Here is a 21921-nt window from a genome sequence, read left to right on the forward strand (position 1 = left end):
GCTGGAATACGGCCCCATTAAGGCAATGTGCATGGAGCCTTCGTATGTTGGTCTGGCCCTCTAAAACCATTCCAATTTCTCATGTGGCCCCATGGGAAAATTAATTGCCCACCCCTGGTCTAGGGGAATACACTTCTTGTGAGGTTTTAAGACAGCAGAATATTAAGTCATATCAACTTAGATTTTGGCGGTTGGCTATCCATGTAATAAATCTGCTGAAAACGTGTTCACAATCTGCTACCTATACATTCTATATGTGTTCTAGGTTTACCTGCAGCTCCCGAAGAGTAGAATCACACATCTTAGCATCGCCATCAAACAACACCAGACAGTTCAGTTTTTCATTTTCTTGCTGTAGCCAGTCTTCAAATGCCCTGAGAGCCTTCTGATAATTTTGGTGGTCTGACACCATTTTCTCTGCTTTGGTGATAGCTTCCTGTTAAAATATAAATATCTTCTATGTATACTAATGCCCATAACGGTGATAAGTATTTTCATATTATTATATTAAAGTATGTCAGTATTTGAAGGGTTACTAGTAAAAAACACATAAAAACTATTCTCTGCTGTTAGAACTCCCTGTTTGCACCTCCAGTAAATGAACAATAGAAGAACATTACTACGTTGCTTTACCTTAACACTGTCTTTCAGTGCTTTGTAACGCTCATGCAGGTCTTGGAGCTCCAGCTGGGTGACAAAATGCTCAGTTATGCCAGATCCTTTCTTTTCTATGGTCTCTAGTAAACTGCCGTGGCTTACGACTTCTTCGTTCAATAACTGTAAAACAATGTTACTCTCATGTCAGTAGAGCAAGGAAGGGGTTCATTCTTCTGGCTTAGGCCATGCGGTCGGCAAAACGCTGCGATTTTACTTTCGTTTTCGGATGCAAGTTCCTGAATCCGACAGCAGGCTTTAGCGGACCCCATAATTGTGATGGGTGATGAGGTGCGCTAAACATAGCAAAATAGAGCAGACAATGCTCGAAAATCACGGCGTTAGAAAACACCGCAATCTAGCACGTCTACGGGGCCCCAGTGAAATCTATGGAGGAGATTACAGCGGCGTTCTAATTACAGTAAAAAGCGCGCGTGTTAGAGTGATGTAGAAATGTGAAAGCAGTTCTTAATACCAGTTCTTGTTTAAAGGTGATGCAGGTTTTGAAAAACAAACTTAAAGTGCTTCTCTCAAGAACAGCCCTTTCGGCACGCAGCCCTGCCGGAGCAATCGAGGCGAGTCCTGCACCCAGCTGATTTTGCCAGAGAAAACCGTGGCCGGCTACACAGTTCTCCTGTAGCAGCTGCTGCAGAGGAAATATAGCACTATGTATCAACCATTCCAATGAATGTTCATCCCTGTAATACAAGGACAGCTCCAAGCAGCCAGAACAGGAGTCACTGAATGTCTTGGATCATACAGAGGTTTTAAATGGGGGCTCCCTTCTATGATGTACATACAAATATGCTGTGACTTAAATATTCTACAATCTACCTTCAAATTCCAAAACGGGAAAACACAGCTTTAAAAGCGGAGACCATCCAAAGTGAATAACCCCTTTCAAGGGTCAGGCCTTGGTCAGACGACCGTTTTTTGCCACGATTTGCGTATCGCATGACAGATGCGCATCCGCAAATCGTGTGACCGGGCCGACGATTCGCCGAAAAATCTGCAACTAGCAGCGTTTTCGGCGAAACGGGCCCGATCAAAGCAGCGCTGTCCGCCCATTGAAATTCAATGGGCTGCCGGCGAGCGCAGGATAAATTTTCTGGGAAGGGCTTAAACATATAAGCCCTTCCCTGAAAACCATCCAAAAATGTGTAAAAATAAAAAAATATATATATACTCAGCTTGTCCCTGCAGCCGGAGTTGAGCAGCGGCCGGCCGGCAGTTCTCCTGAACTGCTCTGTGTAGTATTCAGCAGGCGGGGATTTAAAATCCCCGCCTGCTGAATGGGCTGCCTCTGATTGGTCACAGCCCTCACCAATCAGAGGCAGCTCTCACTCACCCATTTATGAATTTATTGAATGACAGCTGAGAGCTGCCCCTGGTTGGTACTTGCGCTGAGCCAATCAGAGGCAGCACTCACTCACCCATTTATGAATGGGTGAGTGAGAACTGCCTCTGATTGGTGAGGGCTGTGACCAATCAGAGGCAGCCCATTCAGCAGGCGGGGATTTAAAATCCCCGCATGCTGAATACTACACAGAGCAGTTCAGGAGAACTGCTGGCTGGCCGTGGCTGAACTCCAGCTGCAGGGACAAGTTGAGTATATATATATTTTTTATTTTTACACATTTTTGGATGGTTTTCAGGGAAGGGCTTATATGTTTAAGCCCTTCCCGAACATTCATCCTGCGCTCGCCGGCAGCCCATTGCTTTCAATGGAGCCGGCTGTATTGCCGGCTCCATTGAATTCAATGGGCGAACATCGTTCTTCTCTACCACAGCTGTTACAGCTGTGGCAGAGGAGAATGATATTTATAGTATATGTTCTCAATGGGGTCGGCGCTGCTGCCGCCGGCCCCATTGAGCGCATATATAGAACACAAGGAATCGCAGAACGCAGATAGGCGAGATCTGCGATTCCTCGTGTCCTATAATTTATCGGACATCCGCATAAAAGGCGGCCATGTAACCGATCCCATACATGGTTGTATATATGCGCAGATCGCATGCGCATCCGCAAATCGCGGCAAAAAACGGTCGTCTGACCGAGGCCTCATTGTCATGTTGAGACAACTTCACAGGTTTTAATGAGTCAACTAAATAAACCTGAGTGGTATAATGAAACATTTAGTAACAAATATCTATCTTGCTGCGTTGCGAATTTAACATTAGAAAGTCCCATTGACATCTGGGGGGGGGGGGGGGGGGGGAAACGCAACGAATTTGCAGCAAAACAAAAAAACACTAGAGGGTAGGCACCCTGAGACCGGCTTGATGCAGGTAAGAAAATCGCATGAGATTTGTGCATTGGGAGGCACACATGAGCAATGCTTTCTTGCATGACACTGTGATGACTCGCATTGCCCATTGTCCTCAATGGGACCGGTGGCAATGGAGTGGGCAGCATCCCACCACGAGCGAGGTGCAAGCAATGCAAGGTTTCCCATTGAAAACAATGGGAGAAACCCTGCAAACCTCCTCCACGGCTATCAGCCGGAGGTTCCCTTCATACCCGAGCTGATGGCGAGGCTGCTCTGCCATGAAAACGCCTTGCATTCATAGGGATTTCACATGGAGGGTGAGCGTGATACAGGGCGGGAGTCACAGCCTCATATCACGCTCACCCATGTGGTTAGCCTAGGATCAGTGTGAACATTACTGAATACCTTGGTTTTACTATGTGCAGCACTTTTGTCTCGCAGTTCACTGTACTGCCTCTCAGGTTCATTCAGCCTCTCCTCCACTCTGTCCATCCAGCAGGAGAACTGACGGACATCATCCTGGTAGCTCGTCCACTTGGACAGGGCTCCTTCCAGTTGGCTGTAATATGAAAGGTCAATGATTAAATGTAACCTCCCAATGCTTATCTCACATATGAAGCTGAATTCATTAACACACACACACATATATATATATATGTTTACACATGTAGTTTCTTTACCGTACCTTTTACACTTAATGCAAGATGATAGTAAGGAGGCCCACGAATCCTTGAGGTCTTTTAATTGCTGCTCAATGGCAGAGGCACCATCTGGAGATGTGTTTCTCAGCACAGATTCCCCTCGTGTTAGTATCATCTTCATTTGGATTTCTTTATCCTGTTTTACCAGCAGCAAAGTCTACAACACAAACATCACAATAATGAAAAGACATGTGACCAAACCCTGTGAGGTAATATAAAGAGTCCTAATGGGTCCATAGTGAAGACCTTTAGACACTTTGTGTCTAAAATCCCAATAAACCAGAAAGTTTGCCTGATAGTCCAACACTGCTGGTTTTCAATCCTCTTTTCTAGGTTGTCTTATCATAACAGCAGCAGGCAATGATGTAAGTGTTGGAGTTACGGTGTGGGCCTCAGTTCCAAAATGCTACAGATCTCCCAATCAATGTCAGATGCCAAAATACACATGGTGGTAAGTTCTTAGCGCCTACAGTAGTATAGTAAATATGTGGTGTATACATATTCTGAAGTAGTTGACATACCCAACATCGCCTGAGTTAACTCGGTACAGGTATTTATCTGTTGTTCGCACAGATAATTTTATGAAGTTGTGGTTACCGAGGAATAAAATATGTATACACATAGAGGAGCGTTAGATTATCCTCAGGCTGCATGTACCGATGTCCCTCTGCAGAATGTGCCACCCCTCGCACTTTCCTCACTTTTTACCCTTAAAGGTAACGCCCCTTTTTATTCAAATTTAACACCAGACTGCAGGTTGCAACCCCTTCTTAGCCTTAAAGGCATGCTCCATCCCTGCAGTCCACGGCCGCTTCCTTATGTACTTACAGCCTTTCAGTATATTCTCCCTGGTATATACACGCAGAGGTGAGATAGATTATCCTCAGTATAGACACATAGAGGTAAGGTAGATTCTCCTCAGTATATACACAAAGAGATGGGGTAGATGCTCCTCAGTATATACACAGAAAGATGAGGTAGATGGTCCTCAGTATATACACATAGAGGTAAGGTAGATTTTCCTCAGTATATAAACATAGAAGTAAGGTAGATTCTCCTCAGTATATACACATAGAGGAACGATAGATTCTCCTTCGTATCTACACAGAGGTGAGGAAGATTCTGCTCAGTATATACAGAGAGGAGCGTTAGATTCTCCTCAGTACATACACATAGAGGTGAGGTAGATTCTTCTCAGTATACAAATCATTTTCCTAGGCTTTATGGTTTCTGAGAAAAAAAACTATGTCATGTATCGTGGATTTTTACAGTTGTTCACGTATAGAATTGAATATCGAAGTTGCGACCCCTTTACTTTTCTTATTTAGGACATAAAGAATGGTCGTGGCAAATTTCATGTTTGTGCAATTCAGATGTGTGTTATTAGTTACATTACATTATTAGTCACTTACTTTAGCGACCCCTTATTTTTCCTACTTAGAATTTAAAGAATAGTTGTGCCAAATTTCACATGTGTACAACACCAGGAAGGTTCATAACTTAGAGGGTCACTTATTTTGCACTTAGAATTGAATAATCAAGTTACGACTTCTTTACTTTTCCTATGTAGGACCTATAGAATACTTGTGTCAAACTTCACGCTTGTATGACACCGGGAAGTTATATAACATAGGGGGTCCCTTACTTTTGCACTTAGAATTGTATTATCAAGTTGTGACTCCTAAACTTTTCCTATTTAGGACCTAAACAATGGTTGTGCCAAATTTCATGTTTGTACGACACCAGGAAGTTAGAGAATTAGTGGCGAGTCAGTCAGTGAGTCAGTTAGTGAGGGCTTTCACTTTTAAATATACAGATGTAAATATATGCCTGGAACTACAGTTATTTCTGAGCACTGCTGTCTATCACTGTATACCAAAGGGGAAAAGGACCCACTGAAGAGGACGGAGGGCTGACACAATCACTCTGCGATAAATAGCTGCCTTTTACGCAACAAATAAATAATGACAAAACTCTGCTACCTCCAGCTTTGACATTCTGCTGTCCAGCACACTTTTATCTGCAGTAGGATGACAGTAAGTCTGCAGTAGGTGAATGGCATCATTTATCCAGTCTTGGAGGTCTGTCAGGCCCTGTAAGAACTGCTGGTGCTCGGCAACAATGCGATCCATCCTTGACATTTTCTCCTAGATGTGGAAGGTAATAAAGTGTTTATTTTGGGTTTTCATAATCCCATAAGGAACAACATCTTGTTCAAGCTCACTCTGCATAAGGAGGCACAAAGGTGCCGACAGCACTGGTAATTTTAAGCATCAAAGCCCTCAGTCATAGATATAACTAAGGACTTTGATGCCTAAAATGTGTAAATGTGCTGTTCCTATATGAGTCCCATAGAAATGTTATAAATGTAATAAAGCCGGACCACTTACTAGGGAATGCTGGACTTTGACTTTTTCTCTTCATAATTCCATATACCATACACCACTATGGAAAGCATTCTCACGGTAACAATGAGCTGTATTTTGACTGTTTTTTGTTTGATCACCACAGAGTGTAGTAGAATATATTCCTTGAATTAACAGCTTCATGGCTACCAAAGGTAAACTTACGTCGTGAAGGGAGTATGGAGTGGGCTTGGGACCTGAGTCCGCTCCACCCTCAGTAGCTATCACCTGTTTTTGACAGTTGACGGTAAGTGCCACGATCAGAACTAGCTCAAATTGCAGCAGTTAGTTATTTAAAAATTTGACCACACGTCAGCTAGACAGATGGGGAAGGGTGTAGGGGGCCCTCTGGCACTCCATTGACACACCCACGACACAATTGTGGGGTGCTGATGAGCTGACATGGCAGCCCAGAGCCGTCTGCCATGCATGGATACCTATTAAGTCCTGTCTGTGGCAGGGCTTGATAGGCATCATTGAAAATCACTATCTACTACACTAATGTAGTAGTGCAGTATATAGTACAGACAAGTGTAATTCCAAGTCCCCCATGGGAACTAAATAAAAATGTAGAAAAATGTTTAAAACATTAAAAAAATATATATACATGAAAAATTGAACAAAAAAAAAACTTTTCTAATTTTTCCCATAACAAAATTTAAGCAATGAACAAACCCCACATATTTACTATCACCATGTTGTACAAGTCTGAACTTTGTACCATTTATGTCACACGGTGAAACACTATGGAAAAAAAAATTCAGAATGCCACAACTTTTTTTTTTTTTGCTACCAGAATAGTGTATTTTATGTTACCCCAGCTCCCCAAAAAATTGAATCTAAAGTGATTAAAGGAGATGTATTTGTATATACCCCAAAACGGTATGACTAAAAATTACGACTGACAAAAAGGAGCCCTCGTACAACTCAATCAACGAAAAAATAAAAAGCTATTGGTCCCAGAATTTAGTGAAGGAAAGCAATTTTATTTACTTTTTAAAAGTAATAAAACATAAAAACAACTATATAAATTTGGTATTGTTGTAATCGTTGATTCATTGATTAAAGAAGGACCAGCAATAGTCCAGAAAGAAGTGAAAGTCCTCCCCCCAAAAAATTCTTCTTAAAGGATAAGGGGCCAATTCGCAGAGCCGCATTTTGGGGGCGCATGCTGCATGTGTATTCCATGGACAGCACACAGCTCCATTATAGCCTATGAGGATATTCACATAAATTATTTTTTTACATGGCTGATGTGAACAAAATTGTTGCAGGTCCTATTCTTGGCCATTTTCACAGACAGCAATATGACAATGTGCAGAGTAAGTGGAGATCTGACAGCGGACAAACAGAAGTCCTATTCGCTGTCCAATGTAAGTTGTGCCTGAACTCATATACAGCCACGTGAATCTGGCTTAAGCGCGCCTTCACAAAGGTGTATTTGCACATGTTTTTGCACATAGAAATACGCTCACGCAAGCTGCAGAGAATAGAATCCATTAATTTCAATGGGTTCGCTCACATTTCTCATTTTTGCGCACACATTACCGTTGAGCAAAAAAATACACAACACGCTCTATTTTTGTGTGCATTTCCGCACAAAAGGAGTCTATGGGGGTGTGCAAATGCACACAAACTAAACATGACCATGGTTGAAAAACAGCGTAATTTTGCAGCCACCTGTCAGGACGCTACAAAGTTTGCAGCTAATAGCAGGGAAGGCACTGCAGCAATTTTGGAGATTGTTTAGGATCATCTCATTTTAAAAAAGCTCCACCAATTTATTAGATCAGAGGTCGGCACTCTGGGACACCAGAGGATGAACCCAGAACAGCCACCTTCCTTCTCACGTGACTGCCCAAATCAGCACGACGGCAACCAAGGCAAAAGAGCATCCTTGTCATCAGAAGACGTCTCCAACCTCAGCTACTGTCTCACAAACCCCGAAAGTATGAGAAGCACCACAGGACAGTGTCACGCCGCACATGTAGTGCATTCATGATTTCAGTGGCGGGTCAATGATGACAGCAGGACATACTGCTAGTGGGATTTTTGCATGTGAAAATGCACAGCTATTGTGAACGGAAAAACAGATAAATATTACCGTTATGTGCACTAAAAAGACTCATTCACGTGCAGTGAATGAACGGTGCGCAGGAGCGAGCATATTTGCACTTACGGTTGTCTACAGGAGCCCTAACACTGTTTTCTTTGCCAAATCTAAAACAGAATATTCACATATATTTAAAAGGTGACTGTAGAGAAAGGATTTAACTAGAGAACACAAAGCAGGAGGATATAAAGTAATAGAAGAAAATACAGCAATACACAGAAGACAGTATAGCATCCATGCAAAAAGCGCAGTCAGACATTACCTTTGTTAGATTGCTTAGTGCTAGGTACTGAGAAGATAGCTGGGAAACCCTGTGCATATAGCTTTTGTTGGCAGACTCGCCTTCCCTTAGCTGTTGAGCCTTCTCTTTCAGTCTGGTGAACTGTGGCTCATGGCAGCTTATTTCTTCTAGGATAGACTAGAGGGCACAAGCACATTTGAAACAGCACAAAAAAGCATGCAATAAACAGCAAGAAACAATGCACGTTAAATGTGTCATGTGATGACATAAGCATTAATTGACGATGGCAAATGCGGTAATAGGTATTAATAAGAAAACACAAGACTAAGGAAATGCATTGTTAGAGCAAATAAAGCAAATGTCTGCTACAGAGTTATGCAGAGACCGCAGATGAATGATGCGACGCACCTGGAGTTTATGCTGTTCCTTCCTTTTAGATGGCAGGTCATGGAGACGATTGTTGCTGTCTTGCACTATTCGCTCAGTATTCGTCAGCCATTCCTGTACTGGTTTGGCACTTGTTTCAAAATCTCTCATTTGGACCTTTAAATTCTACATTAAGGATAAAATAGCCAGGTGACAAAATATAAACATGGGTAATAATAGAAATACATTATGTAAAATGTAAAAAAAAACACAATGATCCTCTGTGCCAATAAGAACCAATCAGATAACTACTTTCTTTCATTTTCAAAGCTGCCACGGAAAAAAATGAATTCTGACTTGCTGCAGTGGGCAACACCGACACTTGGTAGAATATTTGCATGACGCTCTCGCTCTCCTGTACAAGTCTATGGGAGGGCGCACGTATGGGACTCTGAAAAGAGTCAGATTTCTGTTTCCCATATAATCTTCAGAGGAGACACCACAGGCACCAGGGAGCGGGCAAGTATAAAAAATAACTCACCGGCTCCCTGTCATCTCTCCTAACAGCATCATAACACCATTATAGTGCTGTAAGCAGGTGACAGCTTCCCTTTAACTGCTTTCTGCCACAGACAGTTTTGGCAGCAACGTTTTAGCTTTTTCACCCTCGCCTTTTAAAAATCGCAACTTTTTTGGTAGGATGAGTTGGTTTATTTCTTTTATTGTCACGTTTAATGTACTGGAACATTTGGAAAAAAATGTAGAATGGAAAGAGAACATTAATTGTACAATTTTTGGGGATTGTTTATTGGGTTTTGTTTTTATGGTGTTCACATTAAAGTAAAAATCACATGTTAACTTTATTCTGCAAGTCAGTTTTATACAGTTATTATACAATCTTTGCTATACTTTACTACTTTTGTAAAATAACAAACTTATAATTGGAAAAAAAAAAGCTTTGTGTCACCATATTCTGAGAACCGTAACTTTTATTTTTCCGCTGATGGAGCAGCGTAAGGACTTGTTTGGAATGGGTCACACTGTACTTCCTATTGTTACCATTTTGGAGTTTGTGCAACTTTTTGATCACTTATTTTATTTTATTTTTTGGGGACATGAGGTAACCATTTCTACCATTGTTTTATTTTTATACAGCATTCACCATGTGCATCTCTAGCAGGGCCTAATAGGAGTACTATGATGGCTTACCTACTGACTTTCTTTAGAAGTCTGGCTGTCATGACAGCCCATTAGCAAGCAATGCCAATCAGTGCCTCTGTGTCTCTTAGATGGCACAGTCAGTATTGACCTTTGGCATCTAAAGGGTTAAATCCTACTTACCTCTGATCCCAGCTGTTACAAAAGAGTATCAGCTGTAATAGACACCTGCCAACCGCTATGTATTGAGCAGGCTCAGCTCCTAAACCTGCTGAACACTCTCTCAGCGACATCCGCTGTGTATATATGATGCATGCTGTTCCTGCACTAGTACTGTAGCTCCTCAGTAGGTGGTCTTGTTGCACTCTCCACTATTTTCACCTGTTTTCCTGGTAAAACTGGACACCTTCTCAGTCCCTTCAGCTGCAGAACTGTGTGAAGTTGTGTATCCTCAGAAAGAGTTGGCAGTGTCTTCTTATTTTCTCTTTCTCTCTGCCTTCAACCAGCCTCATGTGATGGGCCATGATGTGCTAAGCTGGCGGCTCTGTACCTGCTACACTCTGGATAATGATGATGTGAGAGGTAATTGAGGAAGCACATACAGCACTACACCCTCCATTCATGTATCGGGTATTGATTTACCATGATGTAAAGCACGCACATAAGGATTTAGCCATGGCTGTACTGTAGCTTACGTTTTGGGTCTATATAATAACAGTAATGCTTGTTCCGGAGTTTGTATACAGGGTGGTGTCTCTATACATGGGGAACGGATTCGGGATCTTTATACAGGTGAGAACTGGTTTAGTCTGTATGCAGATGAGGAGCTTTTGGGGTCTGTATACAGGTGAGATCAGGTCTGGGGTCTGCGTATAGGGGGACGGGTGGGTTGTGGTTTGGAGTCCACTCAGAGGGGACCACAAGTGACATGGGCTACTGCAGTGCATGTCCTCCACAGAACTGCTTCTGAAGGTTGTGGTGCAGCTTCAAATAAAGGACGGTTTTTGTTTTTTTTCAGCAAATAAGGGTGGGAGGTATGCAAATGAGGTGTTTTTGTAGGATGTAAGTTCCATGCGCCATGTTGCGTGCGCATTATTATTAAATTTTCCTGAAGCCAATTTCCAAAAGATGGCAATCATGGGCTATTCCAGCAAATCTTAATTGGGTAAGTCACATCAGTTTATAAAAAAAGTTCTACTTTACACCGTGATGAGAGGATCTGAGTAATTTGAGACAGAGGTTTCTATAGAGGCAATGCCTGTCATTGTCTTTGATAGACTGGTTGTTAGGCGCTGAATTCTTGGTAGCCATGTCACTTCGAAGCTGCATTGGCGGTTTATGTATAAACATTACCTCTAGGGCGGATTCCTTCAGATGCAGCGATGAAATGAAACTTTTCCAATCTTCTCTGGCGGTGAGAACTTTCTTTTGTATAGTTCTGACTTTTTCTTCAGGCATTATGCTGCACAAAAGTTCCCCCCTAGACGTTATTATCTGTAGCTTCTGTTGACCACCTTCACTTTCTGAAAGGCATTCCTAGAGAAACATAGAAGTCATGTGACAACCGCCTTCATTTTTAGGATACTTGGGGGCAGTAGTGCATGGGACCAACATTACATCCCAAACAATGAAATCCCTTTGTAGATGGACAATAGATACAAAAGGTGAAACTACATGCTAGTTAGATGGCTAGACCAGAAGAATACAACTTGCAGCTGTATCACCCCAACATTTTAGAGTGTAATTTGACTAAACCTAAAAGGTTATTCCCCTTCTAGACATCTATGGTATATCCACAAGATGTGCCATAATAGTGTGGGTCACAGCTCTTGCACCAGCACGTATCTCCAGAATAGGAATCCCCCGATGCTATTCCACATGGTGAGGCGACCAAAGAATGGACAGATGGAAGCAGCTTTCTCCATGAATTTTAATAGGAAATAAGGTCTTATTAAGGTCTACAAGATGGTGTTTTTGTTGGCAGCTCCACCTTTGTCTGGGGAACCAGAACGGAAATATATAGGTGAATATGTGGGATGGAGACCACTTTGGACCGTTCAGTTTCTGTTTATTTCTTATGCGAGATAACTGCATGAAGGCTTGTTTTTTTCAGGGACAAGTCGTATTTTAAAATAGTACCATTTATTGCAGCATATAATTTAATGGAAAAGTTTTAAAGATTTCTAAGGGCTCAGTCAGACGGGCGTTTTAACGTGCGATTTTTGTGCGCAGAACGCGAATGCACAGAAATTTGCATGTCCGAAGCGGACGGCACGCAGAAAAAAATGCACTTGGCCGAGTTATTCCGCACATAAAGTGTGCTGCCCGCCATCCCCTGCTGCGGCTGTGACAGTTGTAGCAGGGGATTTCTTGGATGTGAAACCCCTGGATGCTGTAAAATCCAGGGGCTTCACCTGTGGTCAGTGATACTGGCGGCAGCAGCGGCGGCCCCATTGACATACAGAGAACATTGCGATGCTCTGCTACAGCTGTGGCAGAGGATTTCTTAATATCCTTGGGGAGTACTCTTGTCACTGGACACTGTGACAGCATTGTCAAAGTCTCCAGTGACAATGGAGCCTCCCACGGAGATGAAGAAATCCTCTGCCACAGCTGTAACAAGGAATCGCAATGTTCTCCTATTGAATTCAATGGAGCCGGCGCTACAGCCGGCTCCATTGAAAGCAATGGGCTTCCGGCAGGCCCTGCAGTGATTTTCGGGAAAGGGCTTTAAATAGAAGCCCTTCCCTGAAAATGATCCCTAAAATGTGTAAAAAATTAAAAATATATATATATATACTCACCTCTGTGCAGCTGCCGGGGCTCAGGAACATCCAGCCGGGTCTTCTCCTGCACTGCTCTGAAGTGCTTTCAGCAGGTGTGGATTTAAAATCTCTGAGCCAAGTACAGAGCTGTCTGCTCCCTACAGCAAAACAGCTAGAAGTTGGACAACCCCTTTAAAACCCTGTCACAGGAAACCATCCATTGTAGCCCTGGCAGCATTCACAAGGCCCAAGACTGACATGGTCACTGAACAGAAGCCCACAATCTTATTACGGGTGGGTCATTCAGATGAGAAAGAGAGTTTAAAAAAACTGACAAGTTCAGAAATGATTATTAATGAGATTACTGAGACAGCGGGATGGACGCCATAATGACAAGGTATTCACACACATGTTTTATGTTGTTTTAAACTATTTGGATTATGTGATTGGTGTATGGGTCTTTATAACGGTGATATTACATTTAATCTGTGAGTTTGACAAAGACTACAGGACGTAGTCGAAACATCACACATTTTTGATGATTGTGAAGAAATAAAGCACATCCCTGTGGAAGTTTTTTTACTGGCACCAATATCCTGCTGTCTGGCGCATTTCTACATATAATTGGTGCCATTTGGGCTGGAATCCTGCCCTTGGCGGGGTGAGCAGAAAAAGTCGCTCTCCTAAGAAGTGATAGGGATTTATAAGGAGTGCTGCTGATACAAAGCAAGTTCGGAAAACTATGTGAGATACTGACCCCTATGGTTCCATCCTGGTTTCCAGCCCTATGCACAGGATAGGGACCTTCTGTGCATAGGGCTGGATAGGGCTGTCAGCACTGTCCCTATCCTTCTGTGCAAACCTTGGATAGGGACAGTGCTGGCAATAAACCTACCATCTGAAAAGAGCCTTACAAAAGAGTTCAGCTGCTTCTGTAACTTCCATCTAAATCCCACCTATCCTGTGGATACACCATAAATGTCTATAATGGGAGCAGACCTCTAGTCTATTAACACTATACATTGTGCAGGAAATATCTGCAATCTTACTTGAATCCTTTGAAGACTTGTTGATGTTTCATCAATACTTTGAGGAGTATCAAAGCACTTGGCAGTTGTCACTTTAGCATTCACGAGCCATTGCTGAAAGTCTCGGATAGCAGTGCGGAACCTCTGCTGCAAAATTTGTTCTTTACTTTGACAACTTTTAGAAGTTTGCAAGCAAAGACTTTAAAGACAGTGGATAAGAAAAAACATAATGTCAGTAATAATTACTATGATGTTAGAATATTTGAAGGGGGTGGGCTGTAAACAACACTTAGCACCTATCTGATGGATAAGCAATAAATGTATGATCGCTCAGGGACCGACTGCTGGAACCCCTATGATCACAAGAAGGGGAGTCTCGTGTAACAATGGAGCAGTGATTATGCATGTGCACTCCATTCACTCTCTACTGGACTGTCGGAGATAGCACAATGTAGTGTAGTTGCTTACGGGCCAACCCCTTTAGTAACAACAAAGATAATAATCACAATAATCCACTATAAAACCCATGCATGTATATTTGGAGGCTCACAGTCTACCCCTCTTTAATATATATATGCCAGCAGTTGTGATTATATGAGGAAAAATGTACGAAAGTTTCACGTAGACTTAGGTCGCTTGTTCATGGCCGCGACAGAATATCGCTAGCGATATTCCGCCACGGGGGAGGAGAAGGGAGCACTGTTAGGTTTCTGCGATGAACCTATCTAATTGATAGACTCACTGTGGAGAATCGTGGCAAATCACGGCATGCCGTGATTTTAATCAAACGAGCAGAGAATCACTATGATTCTCCGCTCGTGGACGTTGGGCTGCACTTTCCATTGGTATCCTATGTAAAGCATGTTATGCGAGCTCCGTTGGCGATTTATCGCCGTGGATCTCGCGACAACATCTCGCCAATGGACAGGCAGCCGTATATTGTGTAGATTGATAGTAAAGACGCATTCAGACAGACGACTGTGTGTGTTTTGTGCCCAAGATTCTCAGGCACAACTCAAATCAGACAACACACGGACACCCTATCCCGATGTACAGGACTTTGCACATTGCATGTCCTACTCGCATCCGTGATGCAGATCAGAATAGGACATGTTAGTCCGTGAGAGAACTCCCACAGCTGAATAACCTCTTAGGCTATTATTTGTCTGTGTGCTATCCATTAAATACACGAACAGACAGAATAAACACACAAGTGAATGGGCCATAAGGTATGAGTGGATGTAGCCAAGACTCTTAGGCCTCCTGCGCACTGCAGAGATGGATTTTTTTAAAATCATCACCTTGCGATGATGTAGAATCCGCTACCTTTCCACAATGTCATTGCAGAAGGGCTGCTGATCGGACAGATTCCATTGACTTCAATGGAAGCCATCTGCGCAGATTCCATGCAAAAGTGGAGCATGCTGCAAGTTTTCTTCCGCGAGTGCGTAGGAAGAATTGATTTCCCATAGCGCGCTATGGGCGGTATTTGCTGCGAATCCGCAGTGTGGACGCCCATCACGGATTCTGCAGCAAAATTCCACCCGAGGGCAGGAGGCCTTATTCTACATGCACTTTATCTGAGAACAAATGATGTAATATAATACCTGTTGTATTCCTTTATTAATGTAGAGACTTTTGCAGAATATATGCTCAAATCCTTAGAAAACTTGCAAAGGTCATTTAGCTGTACTTTTATGCTATCGGTAACGTGTTCAGCCTCAGTAAGAGCACTCAGGGCCTCCTGCAAATGAATCATACCAAATTAGAGCAGTGAAAAAAACATTTCTGGTTTGTTTGAATTTGCTCCAAAACTATCTTTAGATTTGCAAGCTTATCTCCATTTTTAGAGTTTGGCTCTTGTTTCTATGCTTGCATTTAGTAGCAGCTGACTGAAGACCGATGTTAGTTGCAGCACAAATATAACACACCAAAATCTAATTTAAAAGAAACTAAGACTCCATGCACACAGCAGAGCCCAGAGCACAAAGCTTGTACAGTGGTAAACTGCAGGCGTGTCACACTGACTACAGTGATAGGTCTGCTATGTGGATCTGTGAAGTAGTTTTGGAGAAATTTGCATTTTATTAGTAGCAGCCAAAACCAGTAGTCCTGCATATTCATGAGCTGCAGATTGGCCAAACTCACCCCGCCCTCCAGCCAATGACTGGCAGCTCTTTCTCTATGCACAGTAGTAGGCAAAGAGCTGTCAATAATTGGCTGGAGGGTGGGGTGGCTGGAGTCATGAAGAGCCAGGACTACTTCCTGTAGTCCTCTATGTGCTGCTACTCATAAAAGGCAAGTTTCTCCAAAACTACTGCACAGATCCACACAGCAGACATATCAATGTAACCAGTGTGACAGGCACTACCGTGTGCTATCCTCAGAGAGGGGTGTAAAAAGATGATGGCAGAGTCTCATCTTTTCATGTAGATAAACTGCAACATGGAAATTAAAAGGACAAACAGTTAAGAGCATTTCTACTGAAAATGACCATAAACAGAATGTAGTGTTTAGCTGAAAAATCTAATTATAAAAACCTGTAAGTAAAGTCCCCCAGCCCCTAAGATATAACCAGGAATAATAACTAGGGCCCAGGGATGCAGAAATCTGAAGCCTAACAAAAGAGAGGTCTCAGAGTGATCACATAAGCTGTGATATGTAGTAGAGTTAGTACTTAATTATACCGAGAACAGGATCACCATCACACTAGTCTATGCAGACCACTTTTTGTCATGTTCCTAAAGAGAACTTCACATTATGGACCTCAGGTTACTAAGATTTTGGAGTGAGTTACACATGCGCAATGTGAGTAACAGTATACAGCAATTAACATGCATGCCTTAGAAGCTCAATATAACTCATCTCAGATTTTTAGCTCAAACTTTCTAAGTATTCCTTTTTTCTAGATTGCATGTGACTGCTGACATGAGTTTGTACTACGGTTAATTTTTTCAGAGACGTGTTAGTAAATAAGTATGAAGAGTGTAGCGTCACCTTCTGCCTGTGCCAGGCTTCTGCTACTTCTTTGTCTGTATTCTTGCCTTCCCCTTGCATTAGCTTCTGATTCCACTTTCCCAGAAATACACTGAAGTTCTCAACCGCATCTTCCAGCTTAGAGGCCCCGGATGTGAATTCTTGCTCCGAGATTGCCATTTGACTTAGCAATGCTTCTAGAGTGCCCTGACTTTGACAGACACTCTCATCCCACTGCTTCCAGTCTGCTTGCAGGCCTTCAATCTCTGCCTCCATCTGTTCACATCCGCTAGTGGTGGTGTTCTTCTTCACGGCAGGGGCCAGCGTCTCAATCCTGCTCAGGCGTTCAGCCCCGGTCTGTCTGGAATCTATCAACTCCTGGAATGGAAAAAAAAAAAAACATCACTATAGCGACCGCAGTTGTTTTCAGTCTGTGAACTAGAGGGAACGCTGACAAAGTCTACTAGTTTGTACTGACGAAAACTTATCATATTTTCCTATTAAACTGACAGAAACGTAAAGTAGAGTATACACAACAAGAGTCCAGGATGCATCATCTCTATAGACTGTCTGACAACTATACATGGATATTTGTATATCTAAAGTTATGCCTTGCTGAAGAATAACATAACATAGTAACATTTTCATGATACTGAACTGCAGGCTGTGGTTCATTCTAATTCTGATGGCAGAAACATTTGGTCAGTGATAATAATTGCTGTCCATGATACTTAGCCTTAGGGCTCATGTGCACAATCGTGTTTTCACCAAGTATTACGCATGTGTTGCACGGGCGTGTGATATGCTGTGAATGAAGTCAATGAACTTTCATTGATCTGTGCACATGTGCATGTAGACACTGCATGTAGATACGCACGAGAAATAAATTACAGCATGCTCTATTTCTCTGCGCACCACGCAGTGTGAGCCCTATACATTGGTATAGGCTGCGTAAGAAATGCTGTCCATACACTATACATTGCGTTTCCATACACATCCCCGCGACAAAACAGAGCGTGGAATTTGAGGGAAAAACAGTCACACTGTACATGTCTTTGTGCGTGTGATACATGGCCATGTGCAGTGCACACGCAGGCATATGTGATCTCTGCCGGCAGAGACAATGTATACAAAATCGGTAAGACTCTGCACGGAGACCCACAGCGTTTTGCTCATACGCCTGTGGACATGAGTCCTTAGGTTTCACTAAGAACAAAACAAATGTGCATGTTCTTTTCCTTTCGCAAGCCTGATTAGCATCTTCCAGGCATATGTTTATGTTATGGAGAAACAGAGGATCAGGCGGATTGAGGGGGGATCAGAGGTAAGGTGATCATAAGGAAAGGTGAGCTGAGAAATGCAGATGCATGCACGCTGCAGCCAAGAATACAATATCCATCCCCCTGCCTGATGCTTGTACGGATGTTACATTCTATTGTCTACTTCTCTAATATACAGTATGAGTATCTGTGTCCTTCACAGTAATATTCGATAAAAACAAGAGTACTTGACTTGCTGTCATTTTCTTATATGATGTAGTTTGGACCCTAAACATAATTTTTGATGGGTTTATAATTCTTGAGGTCCTTATGTATGTATTCCTTTTCCACAGATGATAAAATAATCTTTATTTATATAGCGCCAATTTATTCCGCAGCGCTTTCAGGCATTGATAAATGCAAAACAATACAATTACAATGTGAGGTACATTCGGTTTGAAACAAATGGGTTAGGGGTGGTACAGGAGATGCTGGGGGGGGGGGAGGCATGGGGAACACAGGCAATAGGGGGTTTTATGTGGAAATCAGTTATTAGAAGGCAAACGGGGTGGGGCGCCATAGGAAGGTCAGGAGATTTGGTATGCTTCCCTGAAGAGGAGCGTTTTTAAGGCACGTCTGAAATTTCATGCATCGGGAATTGTTCAGATGCCTTGGGGTAGAGCATTCCAGAGGATGGGTGCTGCTCTGGTGAAGTCCTGTAGGCGAGCATGTGAGGTTCGTATTACAGGGGTGTTTAGTCTGAGTGCGTTACCCGATCGGAGTGAGCGGGCTGGGTGGTGTACTGACAGGAGGGAGGCGATGTATGGTGGCGCAGCGCCATGCAGAGCTTTGTGAGTGAGGTAGAGAAGTTTAAATTTAGTTCTGCAGTGGATGGGCAGCCAATGCAGCAACTGGCATAGTGCAGAGGCGTCTGAGTAACGGCTGGATAGAAAGGAGCCTAGCTGCCGCATTTAGTATGGATTGGAGTGGAGCGAGTCTAGTGCGGGGGAGGCCAATGAGTAGCGAGTTGCAGTAGTCAAGCCGGGAGTAGATGAGGGCGACCACGAGTGTCTTTAGCGTGTCCGTGGTGAGGAACGGCTGTATTTTAGCAATATTTCTGAGGTGCATGTGGCATGTTTGGGCCAGAGATTGGGGGTATGTGAGTAATGAAATACCCCGTTAAGGGCTTATTCAGACGACCATATGCATTTATATGTTTGCCCGTACACACCGTATAATCGCATAAATGAATATTTGCTACACTCAACTCTCCATCAGAAGGGGAGTATTTAAAGCCATTCACAGGAGTGTATGTAATATGTTCGCCTGTAAGGATCCTATATGCGCATAAAATAAAATGAAAGCAGGAGAGAGCAAGAAGCAGGCTGATACGTCCGTGCTTGCCAATCGATTGATTTATTTCGGCGATCAAAATGCACGTCCTTTGATAGCACGTAACACCATTCTGGTGGATTAGAATGGCAATTAAATGCCTAATTAGGGCGAGCGGCCTTCTTTTTCCAGCGTTATACACATGGTAACTCCCCCCCTCCCTTTTTTAAGGTTCCATAGAAGTCTATGGGAGCTTGCTGCGTATCATGTCAAAAGATACGACAAAATATTTTCACGCGCCATATAAAAAAGGTGACTGAAAACAGTCATGTATGTCCTATTTTTACTTGGCAAAAAATTGTTCATCTAAATGAACCCATTGAAATCAAAGCTTCGCATGGTCGCGTTTTATGTTCGTTTTTTTTTTACACTCCCAAAAACCTGCGTAAATACGGTCATTTGAATAAGCCCCAACATTGAAAATACATCTTATCCATGGAAAGAGAATGTATGCAAAATAAACGCTACTTCCGCATTGCAACAGCCGTCTTCAAGGCCATCACTTCTGTAATGTAACAGATATTGGATAATTACACCATGTGGGAAATTTAACGTGACATTCGTCAGTCTTCTAGCTAAAAAAAAGTTGATCAATTTTGTGCATAGTTATTTTATGAAGGTTTGTGACTTTTTTTATTTTTATGCCATCACTGCCACTATATAAAAAGTGGGAAGGGCTTAGCGGTAGGTAGCATGGCTGATTGTGGCCCTTCAGATCCATACTAATATCATAAATGCGAAAGTAACTCTGTCTGTTTGTTACCTTTTTATGGCTGAAGCGACTTTGGTGAAATTTGGCTTGCATTTTGAGGAAGGACATAAGCTACGTTTTATCCCGAAAATGATAAAGAGTTCTCTAGGGAGCGCGACAACAGATTTAGGTGGAGGGGAAGGAGGTGCAGATCATAAGCTATACCTACACAAATGGGCAGACACTTGAGGGCAGACGTCATCGCCGCATGTATGTGATTATTATGCTAGCAGGAATGCCCAGCGTTGCCCAGGATTAAAGCTTGAACCAAAGACACATTAAAATGGATTGAGATTTTAAAGAAAATCTGTGTTTTCCATAGCAACCAATCACAGCGCAGCTTTTATTTACCTCAGCAGTATAAGAAATACCAACCAATCACAGTGCAGCTTTTATTTTACCTCAGCAGTATAAGAAATACCAACCAATCACAGCTGTGTATAAAATGGTTTCTTTTATCATATTTCCTATCCATTTTCTGGTCTTCTTTTAATATGCCGCGCAAGTCAGACAAAGCGCGAAGCTCTAGCAGAGTTCGAGCTGAGAAAATTACTAGAACTACTTTCTTTACGTTTCAGTATACAGCAAAACACAGATTAGATTAAAAAATATAAATTCCACGCAGACGAAGTTGCGGGTAACAAGCCAGTTTACTATAGTTTATGCCAGCTAATAGTCGGTGTAGATTCCAGCCAGGGAAGAGGGTGGAGGCTCCGGCTGCAGCCAGTTGTCTTACAGCCAAACTAAGGCAGAGCTCACATGGCTGTATGCTCGTTGCGCAGTGTTGCATAATACATTGGAGCAGTCTTCCAAACACATTTTAATTGTACGGCTCATACAAGCAAATACGTGTGCACACATGGCAAGGTAATGTATGGGGATTGACGGCACGCAGCAAGTACAGATTGTTAATGTGTACTTGCTGCGTGCTCGTGAGAGAAATATGCTTGCGGCACGCCGAAAGCATGCAGGGTTTTTTTCACGTGTATTTCGCACGCCATGGGAAATGGCCGATTTCCTGTGACACACAGAAAAGATTTCTTTACATACAATAAGTTGTAATTGCAAATGTCTGGTGATTCAATGTGCATGCATCAATAATGAAAGGCTTTAGACTCACATACAGACACTACTAATAAGGTATGACTATAGTAACTAACCTTAATCTTAGCAATTTTTTTTTGGATGGCTGCGGCATCTCCTGAGGCATCAGACCACCGATGAAGCTCCTCTTTGGCGGAATGGAGCCAGTCCGAGAACTCATGAACAGCATCCAGGTACAGTAAGTGATCTTTCACAATATCTTCAACATTCCTCATCTTCTCCTGGACACAAACATCAATTTCCAGATTCTATTTATTTTTATTTCTTCGTAGTGCTTTCTCAATAGCATTTCATATTATATCTCAACATAACACATTATCATAACCTGCAACAGTAAGATACTGCCAAAATAGTCTACTAATAAAATATTTTGCAGTACAAACTTAAAAAGACTCTTTTACCATCTTGTATCCAAGCTAGAGGCAGTACAACAGGGTACTAGAGCCCGCATGCCCGCCCATATAACATCTTGTATTCAAGCTAGAGACGTTAAAGCAGGGTACTAGAGCCTCCATGCTCACCCTTATCACATTTTGTACCCAAGCTAGAGGCGGTACAACAGGGTACTAGAGCCCCCATGCCCGCCTATATCACATCTTGTATCCAAGCTAGAGACAGTACAACAGGGTACTAGAGCCTCCATGTCTCTCCGTATCCAATCGTGTATCCAAGCTAGAGGCAGTACAACAGGGTTCTAGAGCCTCCATGCCCGCCCATATCACTTCTTGTATCCAAGCT

General features: G+C 42.7%; 1 protein-coding gene across 2 annotated transcripts in view; it reads right to left on the reverse strand.

The window, feature by feature from the left end:
* Positions 1–21921, reverse strand: part of SYNE1 (spectrin repeat containing nuclear envelope protein 1) — a 575530-nt gene that overhangs the window by 256680 nt on the left and 296929 nt on the right. The window contains exons 53-64 of one of the 2 annotated variants that reach the window (XM_066595961.1): positions 21240–21404; positions 16699–17055; positions 15309–15445; positions 13723–13900; positions 11262–11444; positions 8793–8936; positions 8406–8561; positions 5608–5772; positions 3610–3782; positions 3330–3483; positions 634–777; positions 272–436 (exon numbers count right to left, since the gene is read on the reverse strand). In XM_066595961.1, the coding sequence (XP_066452058.1) occupies positions 272–436; positions 634–777; positions 3330–3483; positions 3610–3782; positions 5608–5772; positions 8406–8561; positions 8793–8936; positions 11262–11444; positions 13723–13900; positions 15309–15445; positions 16699–17055; positions 21240–21404 (2121 nt within the window). Of the gene's footprint in view, positions 1–271; positions 437–633; positions 778–3329; positions 3484–3609; positions 3783–5607; positions 5773–8405; positions 8562–8792; positions 8937–11261; positions 11445–13722; positions 13901–15308; positions 15446–16698; positions 17056–21239; positions 21405–21921 lie in introns of those variants that run through there. The other variant, XM_066595958.1, reaches the window with a different exon arrangement.

This window comes from Eleutherodactylus coqui, chromosome 3 (assembly GCF_035609145.1).
Source record: "Eleutherodactylus coqui strain aEleCoq1 chromosome 3, aEleCoq1.hap1, whole genome shotgun sequence".
NCBI lineage: Eukaryota > Metazoa > Chordata > Amphibia > Anura > Eleutherodactylidae > Eleutherodactylus > Eleutherodactylus coqui.